Source organism: Bufo gargarizans, unplaced genomic scaffold (genome assembly GCF_014858855.1).
Source record: "Bufo gargarizans isolate SCDJY-AF-19 unplaced genomic scaffold, ASM1485885v1 original_scaffold_1209_pilon, whole genome shotgun sequence".
In the NCBI taxonomy this organism is placed as follows: Eukaryota; Metazoa; Chordata; class Amphibia; order Anura; family Bufonidae; genus Bufo; species Bufo gargarizans.
In genome coordinates this window covers 42,610-66,747 of record NW_025334274.1, presented here as the reverse complement: position 1 = coordinate 66,747, position 24,138 = coordinate 42,610, and the positions used below count along the sequence as shown (strand labels likewise).

Genomic DNA, 24,138 nt, shown 5'->3' with positions numbered 1-24,138 from the left:
CACGGATACCAGCCCATGTGCGTTCTGAAATTTGCGAACCGCACATGCTGTCGCTCTAATAGAAAATGCCTATTCTTGTCCGCAGTTTTTTTGCAGGGCCGCGGCACGTAACTACGAATGCGTAAAGCACACGGTGTGCTGTCCGCATCTTTTTCGGCCCCACGGTCGTATGAATGTAGCCTTAGGCCCCCTGCCCACGAACGTATTGCGGACCACATTTGCGGATCCGCAATACACTGGTGCCGTTCCGTGGACATTCCGCATCACGGATGCGGACCCATTCACTTGAATGGGTCCGCAAATCCGGAGATGCGGAACGGAAGCACGGAACGGAACCCTACGGAAGCACTACGGAGTGCTTCCGTGGGGTTTTGTCCCGTACTTCCGCTCCGCAAAAAGATAGAACATGTCCTATCTTTTTGCGATCCGCTGCGGCTGCCCCACGGACTGTGTTCGTGCATTTTGCGGGCCGCAGCACGACCACGGGCTGCACACGTTCGTGTGCAGGGGGCCTTACCCTGAGGATCAGACATGAATTAACCCCTTAACGCATAATCACGTACATGTACACTGAGTCCACGGCTGCAAAATCTGGTCATTAACCCTTTCTTGACCAGGCCAAAAAAAGGCCTGAATGTCCAGGCAATTTTTTGTGATTTTGTGCATGTGGTGGTTTAGTGACCGTAGCTTTTTTATTTGTTTGACTGCAATTTTTTTTTTTTTTTTTAACTTGACACTTTTTAGGATGTTTTTTTTTTAGATTTTTTTTTTTTAAATATATTTTCATTTATTTTTGGCACATAATAAGTCCCCGAGCACAATGGAAGTCAATGGGAGAACCCGAGCATTAAACCAGGCGCCCCCTGCTCTGAAGAAGTGCAAGTGCTGCCACAAATTACAAGGAAGAGGCACTCCGATACAACCTGTATATCACATAAAGGAGGGCCTCATTCACATTGTGGTACAATATTACAGGTAGTGGGACTCCTACACTCATAAAGCCTATGCACTAAGTGAAGGGGCTGCCAAAAATTACAAGGAACCGGCACTCCAATACACCCTTTATTACACATAAAGGAGGGCATCATTCACACCCTTGAAAAATGGCCTGCTGGTGACCCTGTAAAACATTAGGGGCGAGGGCCTGCTACTGATCTGACCATCTAAAACATTAGGGGTGAGGGTCTGCTGCTGAGCTGACCCTCTAAAACATTAGGGGCGAGGGCCTGCTGCTGATATGACCCTCTAAAACATTAGGGGCGAGGGTCTGCTGCTGAGCAGGATGAGGTACAGGAGATGTAGAGCAGGTAATGTCGCTGTCACCAGTGGCGAGATTAGGTAGAGAAAGGGGTCTCTCTCTGCTTTCTGATTGGAGCCCCCACAGTGAAAACACGGGGCTCCGATTGGTTACTATGACTTCTGAAGGTTCCCAGGTCTGTCATGAGTAACTGCCTGTAAAGCTGTGTGGAAGGCACAGGTCAGCAGGCAGTTTCTCAGTATCCCATACACAGCAATAGTATTCTATTGTGGTCTATGGGACAAGCGATCAGAAGATTGCAGGTTCCAGTGCCCTAAGTGGGCTAAAATTAATTGTGGAGAAAGTAAAAAAAAAATATATTAAAATCACCTCCTCCTTTCCCAATTTTGCATATAAAGATAAACAATGAAAAATAAACACAACAGTTATTGCTGCATCCCAAAATGCCTGAATTATTAAAATATTCTTCCTGCGTGATGAACGGCTAAAAAAAAGTCCATGATTTGCCAGTTTTGGTTCACCTTCTTCCCCCCAAAAAATTAACAAAAAGTGATTCAAAAGCCATATGTATCCCAAAAATAATACCAATAAAAACTACAGTTTGTCCCACAATAAAGCAGCCCTCATACAGCTCTGTAGATGGAAATTTGAAAAAGTTATGGCTGTTAGAAAATGGCGATGCAGAGAATTTTTTTTTAAGGTTTATATTTTTTTAATTAGTAAAACAAAATAAAAAAAAGTATACAAATTTGGCATTGTCGTAATCGTATTGAGCCGCAGAATAAAGATGTCATGTAATTTTCAGTGCACGGTGAACGTCGTAATATCAAAATCCCCCCAAAAAAACACTGGTGTAATTGTATTTTTTTTTTCAATTTCACCCCACAAATAATTTTTTTCCCCATTTTCCAGTACAAGTCATGGTAAATTAAATGGTGCAATTAAAAAAACACAACTTGTGCCACGACAAACCAAAAAAGCCCTCATATGACTGTGAACGGAAAATTTTAAATATTATGGCTCTTGAAATGTGGGGAGGAAAAAATAAAAATGCAAAAACAAAAATTGGCCCGGTCCTTAAAGGGGTTGTCTCTCACTTCAACAAATAGCATTTATCATGTATAGAAAGTTAATAAAACACACTTACTAATGTATTGTGATTGTCCATATTGCCTGCTTTGCTGGCTGGATTCATTTTTCCATCACATTATACATGGCTGATATCCACGGGTTACGCCCATCCTGCATTTCATCAGCTGTGGTTGGGCTTGCGCACTATGAGAAAAAGCACCGACCTATGCACACTCCCCAAGTCCTGGCACTTTTTCCTCTAGTGTGCAAGCACGACCACTGCTGCTGGATTGCAGGGTGGGCGTAACCCCCCCGGAGATGAGTAATGTATAATGTGATGGAAAAATGAATCCAGCCAGCAAAGAAAGCAATATGGACAATTACAATACATTAGTAAGTGCCTTGTCTCTACATGATAAATGCCATTTTTGAAGGTGAGACAACCCCTTTAAGAGGTTAAAAGTCCTAGACCTTTACTATTAAGTAGATAATGCAATAGTAGTGAGACACAAGTGACTGAAGAATAGACATCTTAGGCTACGTTCACACTAGTGCTAGGTTTGTCTGGCAGGTTTGTCTCGCATGCTGCAGTATTTGTCCGTCCGCCTCTCGGCATGTTTGCCGTTCTGTGGGCGGACCTCTGGCCCATCCCCATTATAGTGAATAGGGCCGGGCTGGACTTCTGGGGGCACACATGTGCTGCCGGAACAGCCTGCTGTACAAACCTAGCGCTAGTGTGAAAGTAGCCTTAAAGGAGTTCTCCTTTGGAGAATTTGGGCAATCCCTACATTTTTGGAAGAATCATCTGACAATAAGCAGATCCCAAACTGTCCATCTGCTGTAGTCTAGAAACTGGACAATAAAGGGCTCATTTGTTAAGACCGGGGTTTTCCATGCCAGTCTTAAAGGGGTTGTCCGGGTTCGGTGATTATTAGTAAATAGGCTGCTTTTCACTAACAGCCTACATATATGTGGGTTCTACCTTTATTTCTTTATTCTGATGCCCCCATTCCTCAGACTGGATTTGCGGACCGGAAGTGTTATTTTTGTTCAGCTGGTGACGTACCGGACTCCTTACTGGTGTGCTAAGCCTCGTCTTCCGCTTAGCAGAGAGCCCGGTGACGTCACCGGCACAGAGAGGCGTTCTGGAGTGCTCAAGGAGGCTGTTTTGTAGGAGGGAACTGGCATTGCTAAAGAACGCCCCTCTGTTACGTCACCGGGCACAGAGGGGCGTTATTCTGGGCTGAAGGAGGTTGATTTGGAGGCAGGGAACGCTGCTGTTTAGCATAGTGCACGCCTCTCATCTGCATGTACACCGCATGAATTCGGTAAGCACACCTCCCATGTCCTGTAGACACGCCTCCCATGGTTGGGATCAAGACGTCAATCTACAGAGTCGCACTGCCTTGCGGGACCCATAAGGCAGTGCGGCAGGAAATTACATAGAGGGAGCGCTGCAATGTAAACATTACCGAGCACAGCTTCGGGGACCCGGAGGAGTGAAAAAAAAAACTGGGAACCTTCAGGGGGACCTTACAGATACATTTAACGGTGAATACTAATGTTAGTTAAAAAGACTGTGATCCCGGACAACCCCTTTAAGTTCCTCTGTCCTGCTGGATGAAGCGCCAAAGTCGCTTCCTCCAGCAGGCCTTGCAACAGACTTAAATCTACACCAGCCCCCTTTTTGCTGTAGATTAAAGTTATTTTCTACCCAAAAAACTGGCGTAGAAAATGATGACTGAGACGTGCCTGCCGGCCCACGCCCTTATACCAGCCTATGCCAGACCCCCTTTTCATGACATGTCGGAAAAGTGGTGTGAATGAGGAAAAGTCGCAGATTTTGCTGCAAAATGGCATGCATACACGCCACTTTTTGGCTTATATAAGTAAAAAAATTGAGCCCCTAAGTGTTCATTTTCACTGCAGCACCACCACAAGGGGAAGTTAAGCATTACACATAGCCTATTTAAAGGGAGTCTTTCACCTAATCTGAGCGTTTTAGACCGCTCAGATCAGGTTATAGACTCTTTAACCCTCATTACGATCATACCCGTCTCTTATGTGTCCCTCGCCCAGATAATGAAAATAACACTTTTTAAACTTATGCAAATTACCTTCTGAAGGTGCCCAGGGGCGGCGTTACAACTAAAGACAGCCGGCCGGCGCATGCGCAATATGAAAGGATGTTCCTCTGCCCATAATGGGCAGAGCAGTGCGCAGGTGCAGGCCAGTTCCCAGCCCGCCGTCCTCTGGTGCCGCTCGTGACGTCCGCCGGCTGGAGGTGTGTTTTTCTGGGCACATCGCCCAGTAACGCCGCCCCTGGGCACCTTCAGAAGGTAATTTGCATAAGTTTAAAAAGTGTTATTTTCATTATCTGGGCGAGGGACACATAAGACAAAGGTATGATCGTAATGAGGGTTAAAGAGTCTATAACCTGATCTGAGCGGTCTAAAACGCTCAGATTAGGTGAAAGACTCCCTTTAAATCAATGGAATGTCTGTGTAAGGGCTCATGCACACAAACTATTTTTTTCCATGTCCATTACATTTTTTATTTTATTTTTTGTCCAGTATGCAAAGCCATTCACTTCAATGGGTCCGCAAAAGAAACAGGAATGACTCCATGTGCATTCCGTTTCCGTATATCCGCATGGCCGTTCTGCAAAAAAGATAGAACATGTCCTATTCTTGTCCATTTTGCAGACAAGAATAGGCATTGTTACAATGGATCCACAAAAAAAAAAAAGGATGCAATACGAATGTGACAGGGACGTCATCCTTATTTTTTGCGGATCCATGTTTTGCAGATGGCAAAATACATAGGTTCGTGTGCATGAACCCTAATGGTCCTCCATTAACTCACAATTCCTTAAAGTGGTATTCCCATATTGGACATCACTAGGCCACCCTCCCTTCATTTCAATGGGACCTTCAAAAACAACCTGGTGCGCTGCCTGAAGCCACCACTAGGGGGAGCTCAGTGAATACGAATTTTTACAGTTACAACTGATTGAAATGGAAGCTGTAATTACCTGTTTGCACTTGTAACACCCCAGAGTTGTGTTACTACACGCCTCTACCCCGCTACTATCTCCTAAGAGCCTTTATACTGTCATCAGATGTGATTTTGCTCATGTCTTCCACAAATGTGCATATAAATCTATGTTAAATACAATTGTTCATGTAATTTGCCTGGTTACCAGTAGGTGGTAGCAACCCATTGGCAGGTACAAGTTACAGTTTAGGTCTCTTTCACACGGGAGTTGCGGGAAAATGTGCAAGTGCATTGCGGGAACACGCGCAATTTTTCCGCGCAAGTGCAAAACATTGTAATGCGTTTTGCACGCGCGTAAGAAAAATCGCGCATCTTTGGTACCCAAACCCGAGCTTCTTCACAGAAGTTCGGGTTTGGGATCGGTGTTCTGTAGATTGTATTATTTTCCCTTATAACATGGTTATAAGGGAAAATAATAGCATTCTGAATACAGAATGCATAGTAAAACTCACCTTAATCCACTTGATCGCGTAGCCGGCATCTCTTCTGTCTTCTTTCTTTGCTGTGTGCATGAACAGGACCTGTGGTGACGTCACTCCGGTCATCACATGATCCATCACATGATCTTTTACCATGGTAATGGATCATGTGATGGACCATTTGATGACCAGGAGTGACGTCACCACAGGTCCTGTTACTGCACACAGCTAACATGAAGACAGAAGGAGATGCCGAGCAAGTGGATTAAGGCGAGTTAAATTATTATTATTTTTTTTAACCCCTCCAGCGCTATTTTAATATGCATTCTGTATTCAGAATGCTATTATTTTCTCTTATAACCATGTTATAAGGGAAAATAATAATGATCGGGTCTCCATCCCGATCGTCTCCTAGCAACCGTGCGTGAAAATCGCACTGCATCTGCACTTGCTTGCGGATGCTTGCGATTTTCATGCAACCCCTTTCATTTCTATAGGGCCTGCGTTGCGTGGAAAACGCACAAAGAGGAGCATGCTGCGATTTTCACGCAACGCACAAGTGATGCGTGAAAAACAACGCTCGTGTGCACAGCCCCATAGAAATGAATGGGTCAGGATTCAGTGCGGGTGCAATGCGTTCACCGGCCGCATCGCATACGCGCGGAATACTCGCCCGTGTGAAAGGGGCCTTAGAGTATCTGAGCTGGAATGGATTATTCTCCCCCTCTGTGGAGAGGTGGGCTGGACCCACATCCTGCAGCATGGATGGAGAAGGAAGTTAGAGAGGAGTGTAGCCCAACCCCTGCTAGGGGTAGGGTGTGTGTGTGTATGGAGTTCCCCTGCATAGGGAAGACAGAAAGGACCTAGTCTCGGCTGAGACTTGGCCATATACCCAGCTAGAGCACCTTCAGCTCTGCTGGATGAAAAAGCAGAAACTACAGCCAAACTCCAGAGTTGCAGGAAGAAAGCGTCCCCTGAGAATCCATCTGTGAGATAAGTCCAGTGCCTAGTAGAAGCCAATTCCTCCTCAGCTAGTCTGTCCCCACACAGCAGAAGTCACATTTAAAGCAGAAGTACTCATTCCTGCCAATCATTGCCATAACCTGCTGGGACCAAGAGACCAAAGCTGTATACTGCTTGGATGCAAGTTATTTCAAGTAAAGCAACGTTTGAACTTCATCTAAAGGACTGGACATCATTTATTCTGCAAAGTTCCTCTATTACTCCTACTATCACTACACTCAAATGTATTGCAAGTGAGCCAGGAGTCCAGCCGTACCCAGGTAGGAGACACACCGTGGCACAACTACCACAACACTACAGAGACATTATAAGCCATTACACCACTCTGGCATTCCTAACCTGGGACGTGCGTTATAACACCTTGGAGGGGCCCTGGGGTAGTACCCTGCGCACGCTGCAATAGGCATCACGACAAATACAGACTATTATCCACCCGTACCTGGCCACTGCACACTCAGCTCTCCCTAGTGGTGGCTGTATGAAAATGCAGTGTTTTCACATCAGATAGAGAAGGATTTCCGCACTGGTCCCATCCTTCCCCCATCGCCGCCGCACTGTGCCTGGTTTAACAGTGAATTTCCAGGTGACAGACTCCATTTAAATATTCTAATCTCTTATGTAGGCTTATGGGGTAAGCGGCTGCCAGAAACTGATTTAACATTGCTGATATACATGACTGTTCGTACATGTGCAGCATTGAGTTCCTTCAGAGCATATCCTAATTCACCGCTAGGACTATTACATGAGATGCTGTCTTTTGATCAGGCGTTTTTGAGAAAAGCGGTCATTGAAATGAAGGATTGTGCTGTTTCCAGGCTCTTATTTCCATTATTCTCCTTTTCCAGCTATGTTTTCCCATTCACTTTGTCCGCTTGAGCTATTGTCATAAACAGTGTAATCACTGGCTTCCTGCACGATAAGACTGTACAAACATATTTGGCTTATCTGTAATTGTTTGGAGACAGAATATTAGATACATAAAAAGGATGTATTACATACTTGAGAAGTCTCAGAACATGACAGAAAATAAAACGTCAGTCTGTTTGTAAAAGCTCCACCGATGGGAAGCGTGCCACTTGGCAAGCGAGCCACACACTGCCCGGGGAGAACTGCTCTGATTGCAGGTACTTAGCAGCAAATGGACTCCTACCAGGAGCCAACCTTGGGTGGTAAATTGTACTGTGCAAGGAATTACTGTACATCACACGGAGCCTGGGACACCGTATGTGACGTCTCATTCATTAGAAATGCAAATGTAAACGCTATGTTTATTCTGCTTGCATTTAACGGAACCTCTAATACTGCTTTACAGGTGATGGACACCTTTGTGCAATTTTTCATGATTGCATTTTGCTCATGTTGGGCTAAAAATCTGGGGTTTTTTCAGTTTAATGTTCAGCTGTTGTTATTATTTGCTCATGTGAAGCCTTATCTCTGACCTCCTGACTGGGGATGAGCAAATCGACTTCGGATGAAACATCCGAAGTTGATTCGCATGAAGTGTACGGAGCAGTATTACAATGTATTGGCTCCGATGAGCCGAAGTTATTACTTTGCAAACTTCATAAATTGATTTAGGATGGGAAGACATAAGTGAGGGACATGAACATGTGGAGTCACTGTGGGTAGAGATACATGGAGCTAAAAACAAAAATAAATTACTAATAGGAGTTTACTATAAACCACCTAATATACCAGAGTCCACAGAAAATCTACTACTAAACGAGATAGACGAGACGACAGATCATAATGAGGTGGTTATTATGGGGGACTTCAACTACCCAGATATAGACTGGGAAACTGAAACCTGTATATCTCATAAAGGAAACAGGTTCTTGGCAATAACCAAAGACAATTACCTCTCCCAACTGGTTCAGGACCCGACTAGAGGGACGGCCATACTGGACTTAGTATTAACCAATAGACCTGACAGAACAACAGACGTGCAGGTTGGGGGACACCTGGGAGATAGTGACCATAAAGTAATAACCCTCCAATTATCATTCAAAAGAGCGTTTCTAGAGGGAGGAACAAAAATACCAAACTTCAAAAAAGCTACACTTAGCCAACTAAGAGAGGCCATAGGCCTAACTAACTGGGACAAAGTCCTTAAAAAAAAAAATAAAGCCACAAAATGGGATATCTTTAAAAGCATCCTAAAATCTCATTGTGAGAGGTACATACCTTATGGGAATAAAAGGTTAAGGAACAAAAAGAAACCAATGTGGATAAATAGAACTGTAAAGAAGGCAATCAATGACAAAAAGAAAGCATATAAATCACTAAAACAGGAGGGTCAAAAAGTAAAAAAAAATGCCTATTCTCGTGATGCTAGGCAATGAAACTGAATATTCCTCCATGCAGCAGTTGTCCTTTTATTGTACTTTGTCGTAAGCACTTTTCTTGGTGGAGTTGTTGCTTGCCTGTGCTAGTTATGGAAACCTATGGCAAGTCATCGTGGGACAGATTTCCTAAGCCTGTAAATAATGTAAATTTAGACCGGCTGTCTAGACCTGCACCAGATTTATCACAGGGGGTCAGGCTGATGATAAAGGGTGGTGCAGGAATAGACACTTCTGTCTATCTCTTTACTAGGGATGCCCAACCTGCGACCCTCCAGTTGTTGCAAAATTACAACTCCTGGGATGCCTAGACAGCCTACAGCTATTAAGGCATCATGGGAGTTGTAGTTTTGCAACAGCTGGAGGGCCGTAGGTTGAGCATCCCTGCTTATACCAACTGGTTACTGCAGCTCCGTCCACTACACCTTCAGAGTTCTCGAACCTGAAACAGCTGATCGGTGGGAGTACGGGGTGTGAGACCCTCGGCGTTCAGATATTGATGGCCTATCCTTAGGACAGGCCATCAATATAAAAATCCTGGACAACTTTAAAGATACCCTAACATTTTTCTAGGCAAGTCGTGTCAGTAAAAAAAGTCATTTTCCGCCATCATTAGATATTTAACGAGACGTATTACGGACACCAAGCAACCTGGAGAAGCGCTGATGCTCGGCTGCAGCTCCAGGAGCACCTACTAATAATGGCCACATTGCATTTTCGCTCGGCCTGGTGCAGCCAGCTCTTTCCCGTCCCAGTTATATTTTATGACTGCGGTGTGCCTCATATGGAACGCCTCCCAGTGTTCTTGGAAACTGTAAAGCTAAACGCCCATATATAATGTATATACACGAGCACCACATGTGTTTCATGGTTACCCCCAGGGTAAGGCATCTTAAACATTTACAATTTCATGTTCTGTTCGATCGCTGAGTAGCAGTAAAATAAACTATTATAGCAAATACTATTTACAATTACTGTGGAAAGGGAGATGGAACAGATTTACAGGGGTTGTCTGAATAAATAAAAAAGGTCAAATGCAGGGAAAGTATTAAATAATAAAAGAAGTAAGCGCTGACGCTCCAATTCTGCCAGGCTTTGTTTACCGGACTGCAGTGGTGATGTGTACTGGATGTGACTGCAGCAGCCAATCACTGGCCTGAGCAGTATTGTGCTGTATATCACTGAGGCCCGCACCTCGTCATACGTTTGGGATATAGGTCTAACACGCTGGTCTTAATAAACGACCCCCATAGTCTGTAAGGCTGCAAAAAGACATCTGTCTATCCAATTTAGCCTGCAGTCCTGCAAAGTTGATCCAGATGAAGGCAAAAGACCCTCTGAGGTAGAAGCCAATTTTCCTCATTTTAGGGGACAAAAAATTCCTTCCCGACTCCAGTCAGGCAATAATAACTCCCTGGATCAACGACCCCTCTCTAGTAGCTATAGCCTGTAATATTATTACACTCCAGAAATACATCCAGGCCCCTCTTGGACTCTTTTAGTGAAATCGTCATCACCACCTCCTCAGGCAGAGAGTTCCATAGTCTCACTGCTCTTACCGTAAAGAATACTCTTCTATGTTGATGGAGAAACCTTCTTTCCTCCAGACGTAGAGGATGTCCTCAAATGACCATTTTACTATATGGGGCTCGGATACTATATTTCCTATAGCATCCCTATGGTTAGGTACGACCCATAGAAGTCTGTGGGCATTATTTTATGGCTCTGTACAACTCGAGAGTTGTAATGACACCTAGTACGCGCCGCGTGCGTAAGCTCTAAGGGTAGGTTCACTCCTCCATTTAACTGATCCAGCAGGCTGTTTTATTAGAGAACAGCCTGCTAGAGTTCACCGGATACTGCCGTTCACTGCCAGACCCCTATGACGGAATCCAGCCACTTTTTGATGAAAAGCCATCTTTCAACCAGACAAAAAACGTTGCATGCACCGCCTTTCGTCTTACCGAAAGTCATCAATTATGCCGGAAAGAGGCCGGATCCCTACCTTATCCCATTCTCGTCCAAGGAGTCGGGCGGTGAACAGCAATATTCAGCTAGGACGAATCCGGTGAACTCCAGCAGGCTGTTCTTTGCTGGATCAGTTAAGCGGAGTGTTAACCTACCCTTACAGTAAACTAAACTTCTCAGGCGCTCGGCAGGTTCTGCTCCTGAACATCAGGTTCTTGTCTCTTTATGCTGCAGCGGGAAGATGTTGACACCTCATAAATAAGTTATGATCATTCTTCCTGCCTGTAGGCCTGATTATTGAGATAAATGAACCGTCGTTTTACTCTTTAATGCAGAGATTTCCGTGTTTTTGTCCCATTGATAAATGAAGACAAGTTTGGACAAAATCTGTGTGGTTTGCACTAACGTAGAACTTTAGAATTGCTAAAATATACAAGTAAAAGTCGAGCTCTTTCTTCTCGCTATAAAATGTCAAAACTGCTTTGTTTTGTTTTTTTGCCCTAGAATCTATTGGTAGTTTATCTAGTTGTGTGTGTATTGTTATACAGCTTATGGCGTTCCTTCTTAAAGGGAGCCTGTCAGCAGGTTTGTCCATAGCAAACCGATCAATAGTGGCTGGTAGGGCTTAAAGAGACTATTAAAACATACCATAGTTAGGCCTCATGCACACGAACGTATTTTCTTTCCGTGTCCGTTCCATTTATTTTTTGTGGACCGTATGCAGAACCATTCATTTCAATGGGTTCGCAAAAAAAACAGAAGCTACTACGTGTGCTATCCGTTTCCGTATGTCTGTTCCGCAAAAATAATGACTGTCCTATTATTGTACGCATTACGGACAAGGATAGTGATGTTCTATTAGGGGCCAGCTGTTCCATTCCGCAAAATACGGAATGCACGCGGACGTCACCCGTATTTTTTGTGGACCGCAAAATACATGCGGTCGTGTGCATGAGCCCTTATGGTAATCCGATACTGCATTCTATTATTCTAATGAGATTTTATGTGCACTGAGGGCGGGCCCTGTGCCACAATTTCGGCGCATGCGCTGTACAACATCTCGTTCTTGCCCAGGAGAGAAGAACTCTACTGTGCATGCTCTGAAATTGTGGTGCTCTGTTCAGGTGACAGACAAGCGCAGGATTCTGATACCTGACCCTACTGAAGAGACAGTGGTATATTAGGAATTATCTTTCAGGCAATGCTCCATGGAGAAAAAAGGATGCAAATTAGCTCATACCATCCAAACCAGAGACGCCCATCTGTAGACATCCGTGTTTCAGAACGGGAGATAGGAGCAATAAAAGGTAAAAAAAAATATATATACATTACAAAATTTCAGCCACCTCCATAAAGGATTATTTTACGGGATGTTGATGCAAACTGGAAAAGCCCTTTAAGGTGCCACATGAACCAAAATTTGAGTGAGATTGTACCCTAAATAAGCTCCTAGTATAGAAAGTGATTTCCAGCTGATCTCTCTGCCTGTCATATGTAAGGACTTGTTTATTTTCTGTAATCTTTAGTTCTTATTTTGGTATGACGTTTTGGATGCTTTGGAACCAATTATAAGTTTTCCATAGAGCTACGGTGTCAAGTTACCATATTTTTACTTTATAATGGTCGCCCTGGAGCCACTTTACAAAAGAAAATGTCCTAAAAGGCCATAGATATAGATGATCATCAGAAAATGATCTATTATTTAAATCCAGTTTTTGTTAAATTCCCCCCTCCCCCCAATATATTAAACTTTTTCTTTTACTCCAGAAAATTTGCATGTGAGGAATGATAAATTTCCTCACAAAGTTTGAGGATTTGGGGGGGGGGGGGGGGGGGGGGATGTTGTTTCAAATTTTGCATATTTTAAGAAAATTCTGCAGTTTTTACTCTGGACACTAAGCCTCATAATAGGCAAAGAAATCCTGTTCTGTAGAGATCACTTTTCCATCATCAAAAACAGTATGGAGAATATCACCTACATTTCAATAAATGTTATGGGACAGCTCACCTTCTCTCCCTCCCTGCACAATGACCCATGCAAAGATCACAGAGCATATGTAGAAAAAAAACTGTCCCATATGAGTCAATGAACATCTCCAGTCTACAGGTTCCTATATATAAGTAACACATGACCCATGTTTTATTATAAGTTACAGTACAGCTCACCTTCTCCCCCTCCCTGCACAATGACCCATGCAAGATCACAGAGCATATGTAGAAAGCTTTCCCATGCGAGTCAATGAACAGCTCCAGTTTACAGGTTCATATATATATATATATATATATATATATATAAACACAGTATTTATATATTAAACACACGGTCCACATTTCAATAGAAGTTATGGGACAGCTCACCTCCTCCCCCTCCCTGCACAATGACTCATGCCAAGATCACAGAACATATGTAGAAAACTTTCCCATATAAGTAAATCTCCAGTCTACAGGTTCCTATGGTCTATGTAGCTGCTGTAAAGTAAATCTCTAAATGCCGTCAATGCAGTTCAGGCAATATGGCCGTCCCCATAATAATGTACAGACAATAGTATACAAAAAAACTACATAAAATAAAAACAGATTAGAAAAAAAGAATATGTATTAGGATCTAGTTTTAGTTTGCAAAAAAAATAAAATAAATTGGTGACACAGTCACGGTAAGTTGTGGCACATAAAACTTTAACACTTTATGCATTACCCCAGCTCTGCTTGTATGGGCTATGTAAGCAATGGAGACAGTCCATGGAACATACATTGACTGCAGCCACCTGATTTACCTGCTTGAGGAGAGTAGCCATGCTCCTTCTCTTTGTTTAAACCCTTAGGGCTGCAGTTTATTCCTAGAGTCTCTCTCCCCATGCAGGTGCCACTAGTAGGCTTGAGCGAATCGACCTTTGGATCATAGATTCCAAGTCGATTCGTTCAAATACTTCCATTTTAATGCTGTTTCCGTACAGCATTAAAATGCATTGGCTCCGTGGAGCCAAAGTTCGTTTTACCCGAAGTTGCGTGAGACTTCTTTGAATTCCTACTGGATTCCTATCTGTGTATTTGAAAACAATTTAAAATAGCAATCCGAAGTGGGCTTTGGTACTGGCTGGTACCTTGGTACCAAAGCCTACTTCGGATTCCTATTTTAAATTGTTTTTAAGTACGCAGATAGGAATCCTGTAGGAATTCACCCAAGCCTCACGCAACTTCAGGCAAGAGGAACTTTGGCGCCACAGAGCCAATACATTTTAATGCTGTACGGAAACAGCCTTAAAATGGAAGTATTTCAACGACTCGACTTTGGATCTATGATCTGAAGGACGATTCGCTCAAACCTAGCCACCATTCATTCCATGCCTGGCTCTGTTCTTCGTTTCCACCACTCCACAAGGGTATCCTATCCTGCCTGTGGCTGCTCTTAGTGGACCTGTTTATCACGCGCTCCCGCGGCTGGGAGCTCTGCTCGGCCAACTGGCATACCTAATGAGTATTACTCTGGGCCATGAAGGGTGGCATATGTATGTAATAAAGGCAGTAAGAGCACATGAGAGGGGACAGTACACGCAAGTCCTGCAACTTGCCATACGCCACATTTTGAGGTGCCACATACATACCTGCATGTTTCGGAGAGATGGTTTTGCTGGAAGGGGTCGAGCAGGCACATTTTTCTGGATGGGATAAGGTGGACTTTGTGGTTTCTGGTGGACATTGCTCTCAGGGGATTCAAGTATTCCTATTGGATAACTAATGTCCACCGGTGGATAACAATGTGGTCTGTGAAGTTTTCGGTTCTGCAGATGACAAAGTCATTGATGGAAAAGTGTTGTCCTTCGTACAAAGATCGTACAAGAGGTGCATAATAAGAAGGCGGTTCCAAAGATCGCAGTGTAACGGGGATGCCATAGGAATGAATGGTCTCGCAGCGCAACTCAACGTGACATGTGAATAGCATAGAATCCAGTAGTGTTGCAGCCGCAGCAAATGTGCCAGTTGCGCTGCGACCCCATTCATTCTTATGGCATCCCCTCTACAATGCGATCTTTGCTCACGCGACAGCTTACATGGCCGAAATCGCTGTGTAGACGTACCCTTAGAGCTGTGAAAATGCAGACAAGTTACAAGTCAATGGAGTAAAAGATCAAATGTTGCACAGCACATGTGGCCCTAGCCTTAGGGCTCATTCAGACGGCCGTATGAATGAGTCCGCATCCGTTCCGCAATTTTTTTTCAATGGGGCTGCAAAAGATGCGGACAGCACACCATGTGCTATCCGCATCTGTGGTTCCGTTCCGCGGAAAATATATGTTGTCCGAATAGGCACTTTCTACTATGATTGCAAACATGCGCGGTCGGCAAATTGCGGAATGCACATGGCCGATGTGTTTTGCTGATCCGCAAAGCACTACGGCCGTCTCAATAGGCCCTTATGCTGAGGATTTTCATTGCTTTTCGAAGCAAATAGTAAAATCTGTGTCAGATCGGCAGCATTTCCGTAACAAAATACGCTGCAGAAAATCTGCGGCATTTCAGTCTTATGTAGACATACCCCTAGGGCACACACACATGGCGGTGTAGTTCAAGGTCCCTTTAGACAGGACAAATCAGTAGGAAATTGTCGAGAAGGAACAGTTCCTTCCCGACCATCGCTTGCTCATCAGCGGTGGAGACCACTGCAATTTCATGGAGTGATCTCCTCCGCAGTATAAGGAATAGCGATCACTAATGCCATCGTTCATCCCCATACTGACTCCTTGTTTGCCGGCAGCAGAGCGTGTTTAGAGCGTGTCGGCAAATAATAATTTATACGCCTACACAAATGATTCAATTACCCGACAAACGAGCGTTTCACTTGTTCATCAGGTAATCGGCGTCACCTTCACACCGCCAGATAATCGCTAACAAGCATTCTGATGAACGCTCGATTATCTGGTGGATTCTCAGCCAGTGTAAAGGGCCCTTTATGCAGATTTTCTACATGGATTTTTGTGCAGATTTTATTGCGTTACGGCACCAAATCCACACCTAAATTTGCATGTGCTACTTACAGATTTTGTAGCGGATTTGCCCTACATCTCACCCTTTGAAAATCTGCATGTAGGCTTAGGGCAATGATGACTAACCTCCGGCACTCCAGCGACTCCCAGCATGCTCCATTCATTTCTATGGAGTTCTGAGAACAGCCAAGCAAGTGTGCATCTTGGGAGTTGTAGTCTTACCTCTTACCACAGCTGGAGTGCCGGAGGTTAGCCATCATAGCCTCAAACTCTGCACACAAGTTTGGGTTTGAAAACAGAAATTCCGCATTAATTTTCATGCGTATTTCTATGCATTTCCACACCAAATCTGCACCAATACGTGGGTATTTTGTTGCGTTTTTGTCCCAAATCTTACCCTTTACATTGCAATTCACTCATCTGTGTAATCTCATTCACTGTGCTGGTACTGTATTAGGGCTCATGCACAAAACTGATGTTTTTGTCCACATCCGATCCGTATTATTTGCAGGTCAGAATCAGACCCATTCGATTGAGTGGGGCCGCATAAGATTAAGATGCAGACAGCGCACCGTGTACTGTCCCGCATCCGTTTGTCCGTACTGCAGCGTCCACAAAAATATAGAACATGTCCTATTCTTGTCAGCATTACGGACAAGGGTAGAACTGTTCTATAATGGCTTGGACGTTCCGTTCCGCAAAATGCAGAACGCCCACAGCGGGTATCCATGTTTTGCAGATTCGCCATTTTCAGACTGCAAAACGGCAACGGCTGTGTGCATGAGTCCTTATGTTGTGGTTTTTCCACTTAAAAATACGCTTGGGGAAAAAACAAAAACACAATTCGCAACGCGTGAGAGCCTTACGGTGCCTTCAAACGCTGCAGATTATGTTGCAGAACATTTCTGTGCCTGAAACTCCGTTCCATTCATCTGAAATTGAATGGGGTTGTTTTGGCGGGAAGCACATGGATTTCTGCAAGATCCAGTTAGAGGGATGGAAACGATTTTAAGTCGCAGGAATCTGCCGCGTGTATAGGCACCATTAGGGTGCATTCACACCGTCAGGGCTCATGCGCACGACTGTATGTATTTTGCAGTCCGCAAAACACGGATCCACAAAAAAATAAAAAAAGTCTGACATCCGTGTAACGTCTGTGTTACATCAGTATTTTTTACGGATCCGATGCAACAATGCCTGTCCTTGTCCGCAAAAGACATGTTCTATTTTTTGGGACATGTGGAAACGGAACGCACACAGAGTTATTTCTGTTTTTTGCAGCCCCATTGAAATGAATGGTTCTGCATAAAACGGAACGGACACGGATAAAATTACATCTGTGTGCACGAGTCCTCATATTGTGACTTTTATTTATTTTTGCTTCAGATTTGATAAAACTGATAATTTATCGAAGCTGTTAAAAATACTGCAATAATTTTTAATCGGAGCATTGCACTAATTGGTTTTCTGTGACCAGTTTTTGGTCATGTGACGTTCCAGATTATCAGCAGCCATGTAGCACAAAGCCTCCGAGCACTGACTACAGATAGAACCACGTACAGTATATACTGTATATATATATATAATCCTTCCAGCCGTGCGTTTAGTTGATTTTTTATAGACCGCCACTTGGATATTACATGACAAATCGCAGCAATAAGTATGGAGGTCTCACTCACCTCCTGGACCTGCGAGGACTGTTTGCACAGCTTTGCGCTATATTCTTGATTAACTTCATTTGAGCGGCCGGCTCTTGATGGACTCGCTGACCTGCAATATAAATAATTGAATAAAACACAGAAGAGCTTCAGTCTGGAATGACACGGCGAAGGGTCTCTTCATTTTTATTCACCATGGCAAACAACGGGAGTAAAAATGATCAAATACTCTTGCAGGACTGAAAATAAATATTGATTTTTTTTGGAAGCCACTAGCCTGGTAAATTAGCTTCTGCAATCTGTGGAAATAACACCCAGGGGACTGTTCTAATGAATCCTGGCCAATAAAGGTCTCATAGATGGAGGCAACAGTTCAGCTGACTAGGTTTCCGTCAAGGGTTACACAGATAGCTGCGACTGGAGCAATTCCAAACAAAAATATATATATTTTTTTGCAGTTTGTTTTATTGCAAATTTATCCAATGTTGGTCGTTCTTCAAATTGGTTCCCATTTTATATTGGAAATGTGAGGCGTCCAGTATAAATTTGTGGCTTACAAATTAAGGCCAGTCTGATGCTCGTTGATTTTTTAAAATCTTTTAGAACAAGTTCATAAATATGTCTAAAAGGTAACATTGCCCCTAAAAGCCTATTCCCACAGGATAATAATAATAATAAACTTTATTTATATAGCGCCAACATATTCCGCAGCGCTGTACGATTCAGGGGTATGATATCTCAGAAGTTACCGATACATCATGGCTGGTTGTGCTATGCCGGCCCGCCTGTTTCTGTAGTCCTGACAATATCTGCATCCAGTGTCGGACTGGGGTACCTAGGGCCCACCAGTAAAATGTATTTTGGGGGCCCACCATATGGATACATTCAAATATAATAAATAATCTAACTAGTTTTTTATATGAACATAGGCTGGTGGAGGTGCCGTACATTGAATATATGTATGTAGTGCAAAAAGTCTAATGTGTTATGTGCCACTTGTGCAGGGGGTGGGAGACTAGGGGCCCACTTTGTCCAGGGGCCCACCGGGGGATTCCCCTGTACCCCTGTGGGCCAGTCCGAGCCTGTCTGCATCCATGAAGGAGGAGTTTGGGGGGGGGGCAGGATGTCCTGGGATGGGGCACGCCCAGTTGGCTAGCATCCACCACTAATTCTTCATACATCAAGCACACACTTTAGCATAGTAATATCCAAAGTGGTTTCAAGGGAAAATGGAAAAGATGGCAAGAGGTAGATAGGGGAGGGGTAAAAGTACATACAGTACCTGGGTGGATGCCCATTTTATTTTTCTTGCATGACCAAGGAGAAAGCGTTTTAATGCTCCCATTACTGCAATTGCAAATGCCATAGGGAGAGTTCCTAAGTGCAGTGTCACAAGCTCTCTGCCCCCGTTAGACCACCACCGTGGCACTTGTGATTGCATTACCGTGGCCTTAAAGGGCATCTGTCAGCAGATTTGTACTTATGACACTGGCTGACCTGTTCCATGTGCGCTTGGCAGCTGAAGGCATCTGTGTTGGTCCCATGTTCATATGTGCCCGCATTGCTGAGAAAAATGATGTTTAAATATATGCAAATAAGCCACTAGGAGCAACGGGGGCATTACCATTACACCTAGAGGCTCAGTTCTCTGCAACTGCTGCGCCCTCTGCACTTTGATTCACAGGACCGGGCAGAGTAAACATGATTATGGTCCTGTCAAAGTGCAGAGGTGCAGCAGCTTCATAGAGAGCAGAGCCTCTAGGTGTAATGGTAACGCCCCCGTTGCTCCTTGAGGCTCATTTGCATATATTAAAACATAATTTTTTTCAGCAATGCGGGCACATATGAACATGGGACCAACACAGATGCCTTCAGCTGCTAAGCGCCCATGTAACAGATCAGCCAGTGTCATAGGTACAAAACTGCTGACAGATGCCCTTTCAAATGTTTCCACCTTGGTCATGCTAGAAGCCACCAAGACGTGTTTAAACTGCTTTACCTCTTACTTGTCTACCTCTGTCAGCAGTTTTGAGAGGTCTAAACTGCTGACAGACCCCTTTTAACCCTACAGACAATATCGTTATACAAAGGTATTTTGTACGTTTTGGAATGGAGAAGGCTTCAGACAACCATCAGATTTCTTCCACCACGCCTGAACTCCCCCTTCAACTAAAGCAAATCTAATTCTGCCACTTAATTACAAATTTAACAATAGATGATATCTTATGGCTCACATCTTTATAAGAAAATTAATGTCCTTGCAGGACAATGACCGGCTGTCTACATCCATATTCCATGTGCCACCGACTTACAACACTGAAGTACAATCAGATCAATGGCCTGGAGGAGACAACTATAGGCTGAGGCCTCGACATTAATGAGAAGCTGTAGGATCGTTTGCAAATTCTTAAAATTCAGTAATTGTTGCCAAAGTACTTCTACAAATATCAGGGTTTTTATTAATCTCTGGTTCAGATTCCCATATAAATCTGTTTAATACCAATGGAAGATGCAAGAAAGTAAAATGCAGCCATGAAGGATGTTCTAAACCAGCATTTCCCAGCAGTGGTACCACACACTGCCTGTGGATATATGCAGATTGGGTGAGTCACCGCAAGTTGGTGACATGCACAGTACGAAAAAAGCCTGGCATCAGGAAACTGCTGCGTTACATACGGTACAATGCCATGAAACTGACTATGTACTGTACATGCCAGGGCCCAGAAGACAAGAGAAGCCTTAAGAGGTCTGGTCCTGGTCATAGAAAATTGTGGAGTTCTTAGGTGTGATCTTAGGTCTAATTAGTTTAGAAGCCTGATTAATTTAGGAGTCTGATCTGGAGTCTGACTAATTTAGCAATTAAATTAATTTAGCATTTGATACAGAGTTTGATTCATTTAGGGGTCTGACCTTGGGTTTGAATTTAGGTATCTGATCTGGTGTCTTAAATTAATGGTCTGGTGTGGAGATCTTGGGGTCTGATCTGGGATGCAATTAATTTAGGGGCCTAATTAATTTTGCGTTCTGATCTGAAGTTTGACTAATTTAGGGGTTTGATTAATTTAGCACCTGATCTGAGGTTTGATTAATTACGGGTCTAACCAAGGGTTTCATTAATTTAAGGGTCTCATCTTGGATTTGATTAGTTTAGAGGTTTGATCTTGGGCCTTAAAGGGATTCTGTCACCAGGTTTCACCCCTGTCAGCTTAACATATGCTGATGTTCAGGGCCTTATCAGGATTCCTAATGTGGGCTTCTAAATGGGATGCGTAGCCTTATTTTGCTAAAAAACAGGTTTTACTAACATGTCACTCAAAGAAATAAGGTGCCCAAGGGAATGTCAAGGGATGCAAGGTGCCGGCCGCACCCACTGCCGGTAGTGCCCAGCGCCGCCTTTCCAGACTTCTGCACCGACTCCTAATCCTCTGTGCCGCCTCTCGCTCTTCCTCCCTCCCCCCTCCTCCTGCTGTAAGATCTCGCGCGTGCGCACAGTGCTCTGAGAGGCTGGCGCCAGAGTGCAGGTCATACCTGGGTTGAGCGAAGTGCCGGCGCATGCGCACTTCGCTTTAAGAAGCCAAATCGAGAAGTCTGCACGGACGCATCAGGCAGAGCCCTGTGCGCACGCGCGAGATCTTACAGCAGGAGGAGGAGGGAGGGAGAGCGAGAGGCGGCACAGAGGATTAGGAGGCAGTGCAGAAGTCTGGAAAGGCGGCGCTGGGCACGAACGGCGGTGGGTGCGGACGGCATCTTGCATCCCTTGACATCCCCTTGGGCACCTTATTTCTTTGAGTGACAGGTTAGTAAAACCTGTTTTTTTTTAGCAAAATAAGGCTACGGATCACATTTAGAAGCCCACATTAGGAATCCTGATGAGGCCCTGAACATCAGCATATGTTTAGCTGACAGGGGTGAAACCTGGTGCAGAATCCCTTTAATTCATTTAGAGGTTTGGGCTAGTGTCTAAAATTTTGGGGTCTGATTTAAATTAGGGGTCTGGTGTGAGCTCTGGATTAATTGGAGTCTGAATAATTTAAGGGTTTGATTAATTTAACTTCAGATCTGGAGTTTAACTAATTCAGAGGTCTAAGCTTGAGTTTGTTTAATTTAGGAGTCTGATCGTGGTGTTGATTAATTTAGAGATCTGGTCTTGGGTTTGATGAATTTAGGAGTCTGATCTTGGGTCTTAAGTAAATTTGGGGGTCTGGCCTGTGGTCTTAAATTGTGGGTCTGAATTAAATTCAGAGCTTGGTGCAGGCTCTGAATTAAAAGGGTTTTCAGAGATTTTAATACTGATCAATGGGGGTCTGACACCCGGGACCCCCGCTGATCAGCTGTTTGAGATGGCAGCGGCACTTGCATTAGTACAGTTACCTTTTCTTAGATTTTTCTAGGCCAGTGACACATTCATTGGTCACGTGGCCTAGGTGCAGCTCAGCCCTATAGAAGTGAATGAGGCTGAGCACGATACCAAGCACAGCCACTATACGGTGTACGGCGCTGTGCTTGGTAAGCAGAGAGAAAGCAGCAGTGCTCACAGGAGTCCCGATGCCTTCTCAAACAGCTGATCTGTGGAGGTCCTGTGTGTAGTGTGACCACGTGTCCCGGTTTGCCCGGGATCGTCCCGTAATTTACGTTTTTGTCCCGTGTCCCGGGAGCCTTCAAACCGGGACAATAGAGAGTCCCGGAATCAACTGCCTGCCAGTCTGCAACATTCACTGCCGCTGCCTGCCGGCCCGGGGCCCGCCGCCCAGTGTTGCGTTTCTGCGCTGCGCTTCAGTGCCAGCCAGGGCAGCCCTACCCTCCATTAAGTCTCCTCCCCCTGACTCTCCTCCCCGTGCGGCCGCACCGAACATGAGGTTTCCCTAGGCTGCGCAGGCGCACAACGACGCCGAGACGCAGCAGGGAGAAGGCGCCAGAAAAGATTTGGAGGAGCACTGCGCGAAGAAGCCGATGCCGGAAGATAAGATTTGTAAAAAAAAAAAGGTCTTCATAATAGCTCACCTGCCTCACCATAATTGGTGAGTAAGTTCAGAACTTCAGAGTAGGGTCTGATGGGGGCTGGCTCTATCTCTGCTATATTTCTGTAGCCTGGTGCCTGGAACCTCTGACTGCCCAGTTGAGCTGAAACTACTACACCCAACATGTTCTGGCAGTAATAGTAAATGGATATTGGTGCAATTCTGAGCTACTAGTCTATATAATATATAGACTAGTAGCTCAGAATTGCACCAATATCCATTTACTATTACTGCCAGAACATGTTGGGTGTAGTAGTTTCAGCCCAACTGTGCAGTCAGAGGTTTCAGGCTACAGAAATATAGCAGAGTTAATAGGCTACTTTCATACCTGCGTTAGGTGCGGATCCGTCTGCATTACTATGTAAAAAAAAAGTCTAAGTGTAAGTCGGACGGATCCGTTTGCATTATTCTTTTTTTAAAAAAATTCTAAGTCAAAACGGATCCGTCCTGACTTACATTGAAAATCAATGGGGTACGGATCAGTTTTCACTTGCACCATATTGTGTCAGTGAAAACTGACCCGTCCCCATTGACTTACATTGTAAGTCAGGACGGATCCGTTTGGGTGTCCGCATCCAGAGCAGAATGGAGGTGGAACGGAGGCAAACTGATGCATTCTGAACGGATCCTTATCCATTCAGAATGCATTGGGGCTGAACTGATCCGTTTTGAACCGTTTGTGAGATCCCTGAAACGGATCTCATAAACGGAATTCAAAACGCCAATGTGAAAGTAGCCTTAGTTATAAAGCCGTTGATAGGCCAATGAAGTATTTTACCATATGAAGGCAAAATAAATGCATGACAAAACCAGCTCTAGTACATAATGTAGCAGAGCTGGTTTTACGTGGGAAATGCATTGCTGGTACCTGATGCTGACACCTGCAGTTCTGGGTAAAAGTACATAGTTATGGTTGAGGCAATTTGTTAACTCTGCTCTGCTACATCTGCTTATAAAGGGATGAACAGACTGCGCACATTGGGGTATACCTTCTTGTTCTTGCATTAGTCTTCAGCCTGTGGCTCTCTAGACCTGGTGGAAATACAAATTTAGGCATGCTGCTGTCTGGTGATGCTGGGAGTTGTAGTTGGGGCGTACATACAGGGGTCGCAGTTGCGCGCACTTACGTAACATCACAATGTTATCAGCGCTGCAGGTCCGCAGGAAGTTGGGAACAGAGGAGCGTGGGAGCCACTGCTAGTCTGCCACTGCCCACTTGCCTAGTAGTCTGACTCTATACTAGTCACTCACCCCACCTTGTTCTCTCTCTCTCTGCCAGCCTGAGCCAGGCCCCAGAGCAGCGCTCATTCAGCCAGCCAGAGCCCACACTGAGCCCATCCAG

The 24,138-nt window shown here is 44.4% G+C and overlaps 1 protein-coding gene across 1 annotated transcript in view; it reads right to left on the bottom strand.

The window, feature by feature from the left end:
• LOC122923115 (disintegrin and metalloproteinase domain-containing protein 12-like) overlaps window positions 1–24,138 on the bottom strand; it is a gene marked incomplete at its 5' end in the record, with an annotated part of 69,064 nt that overhangs the window by 20,665 nt on the left and 24,261 nt on the right. The window contains 2 exons of the mRNA XM_044273841.1: window positions 14,741–14,917; window positions 17,800–17,890. Coding sequence (XP_044129776.1) covers window positions 14,741–14,917; window positions 17,800–17,890 — 268 coding nt within the window. The remainder of the gene's footprint in view (window positions 1–14,740; window positions 14,918–17,799; window positions 17,891–24,138) is intronic.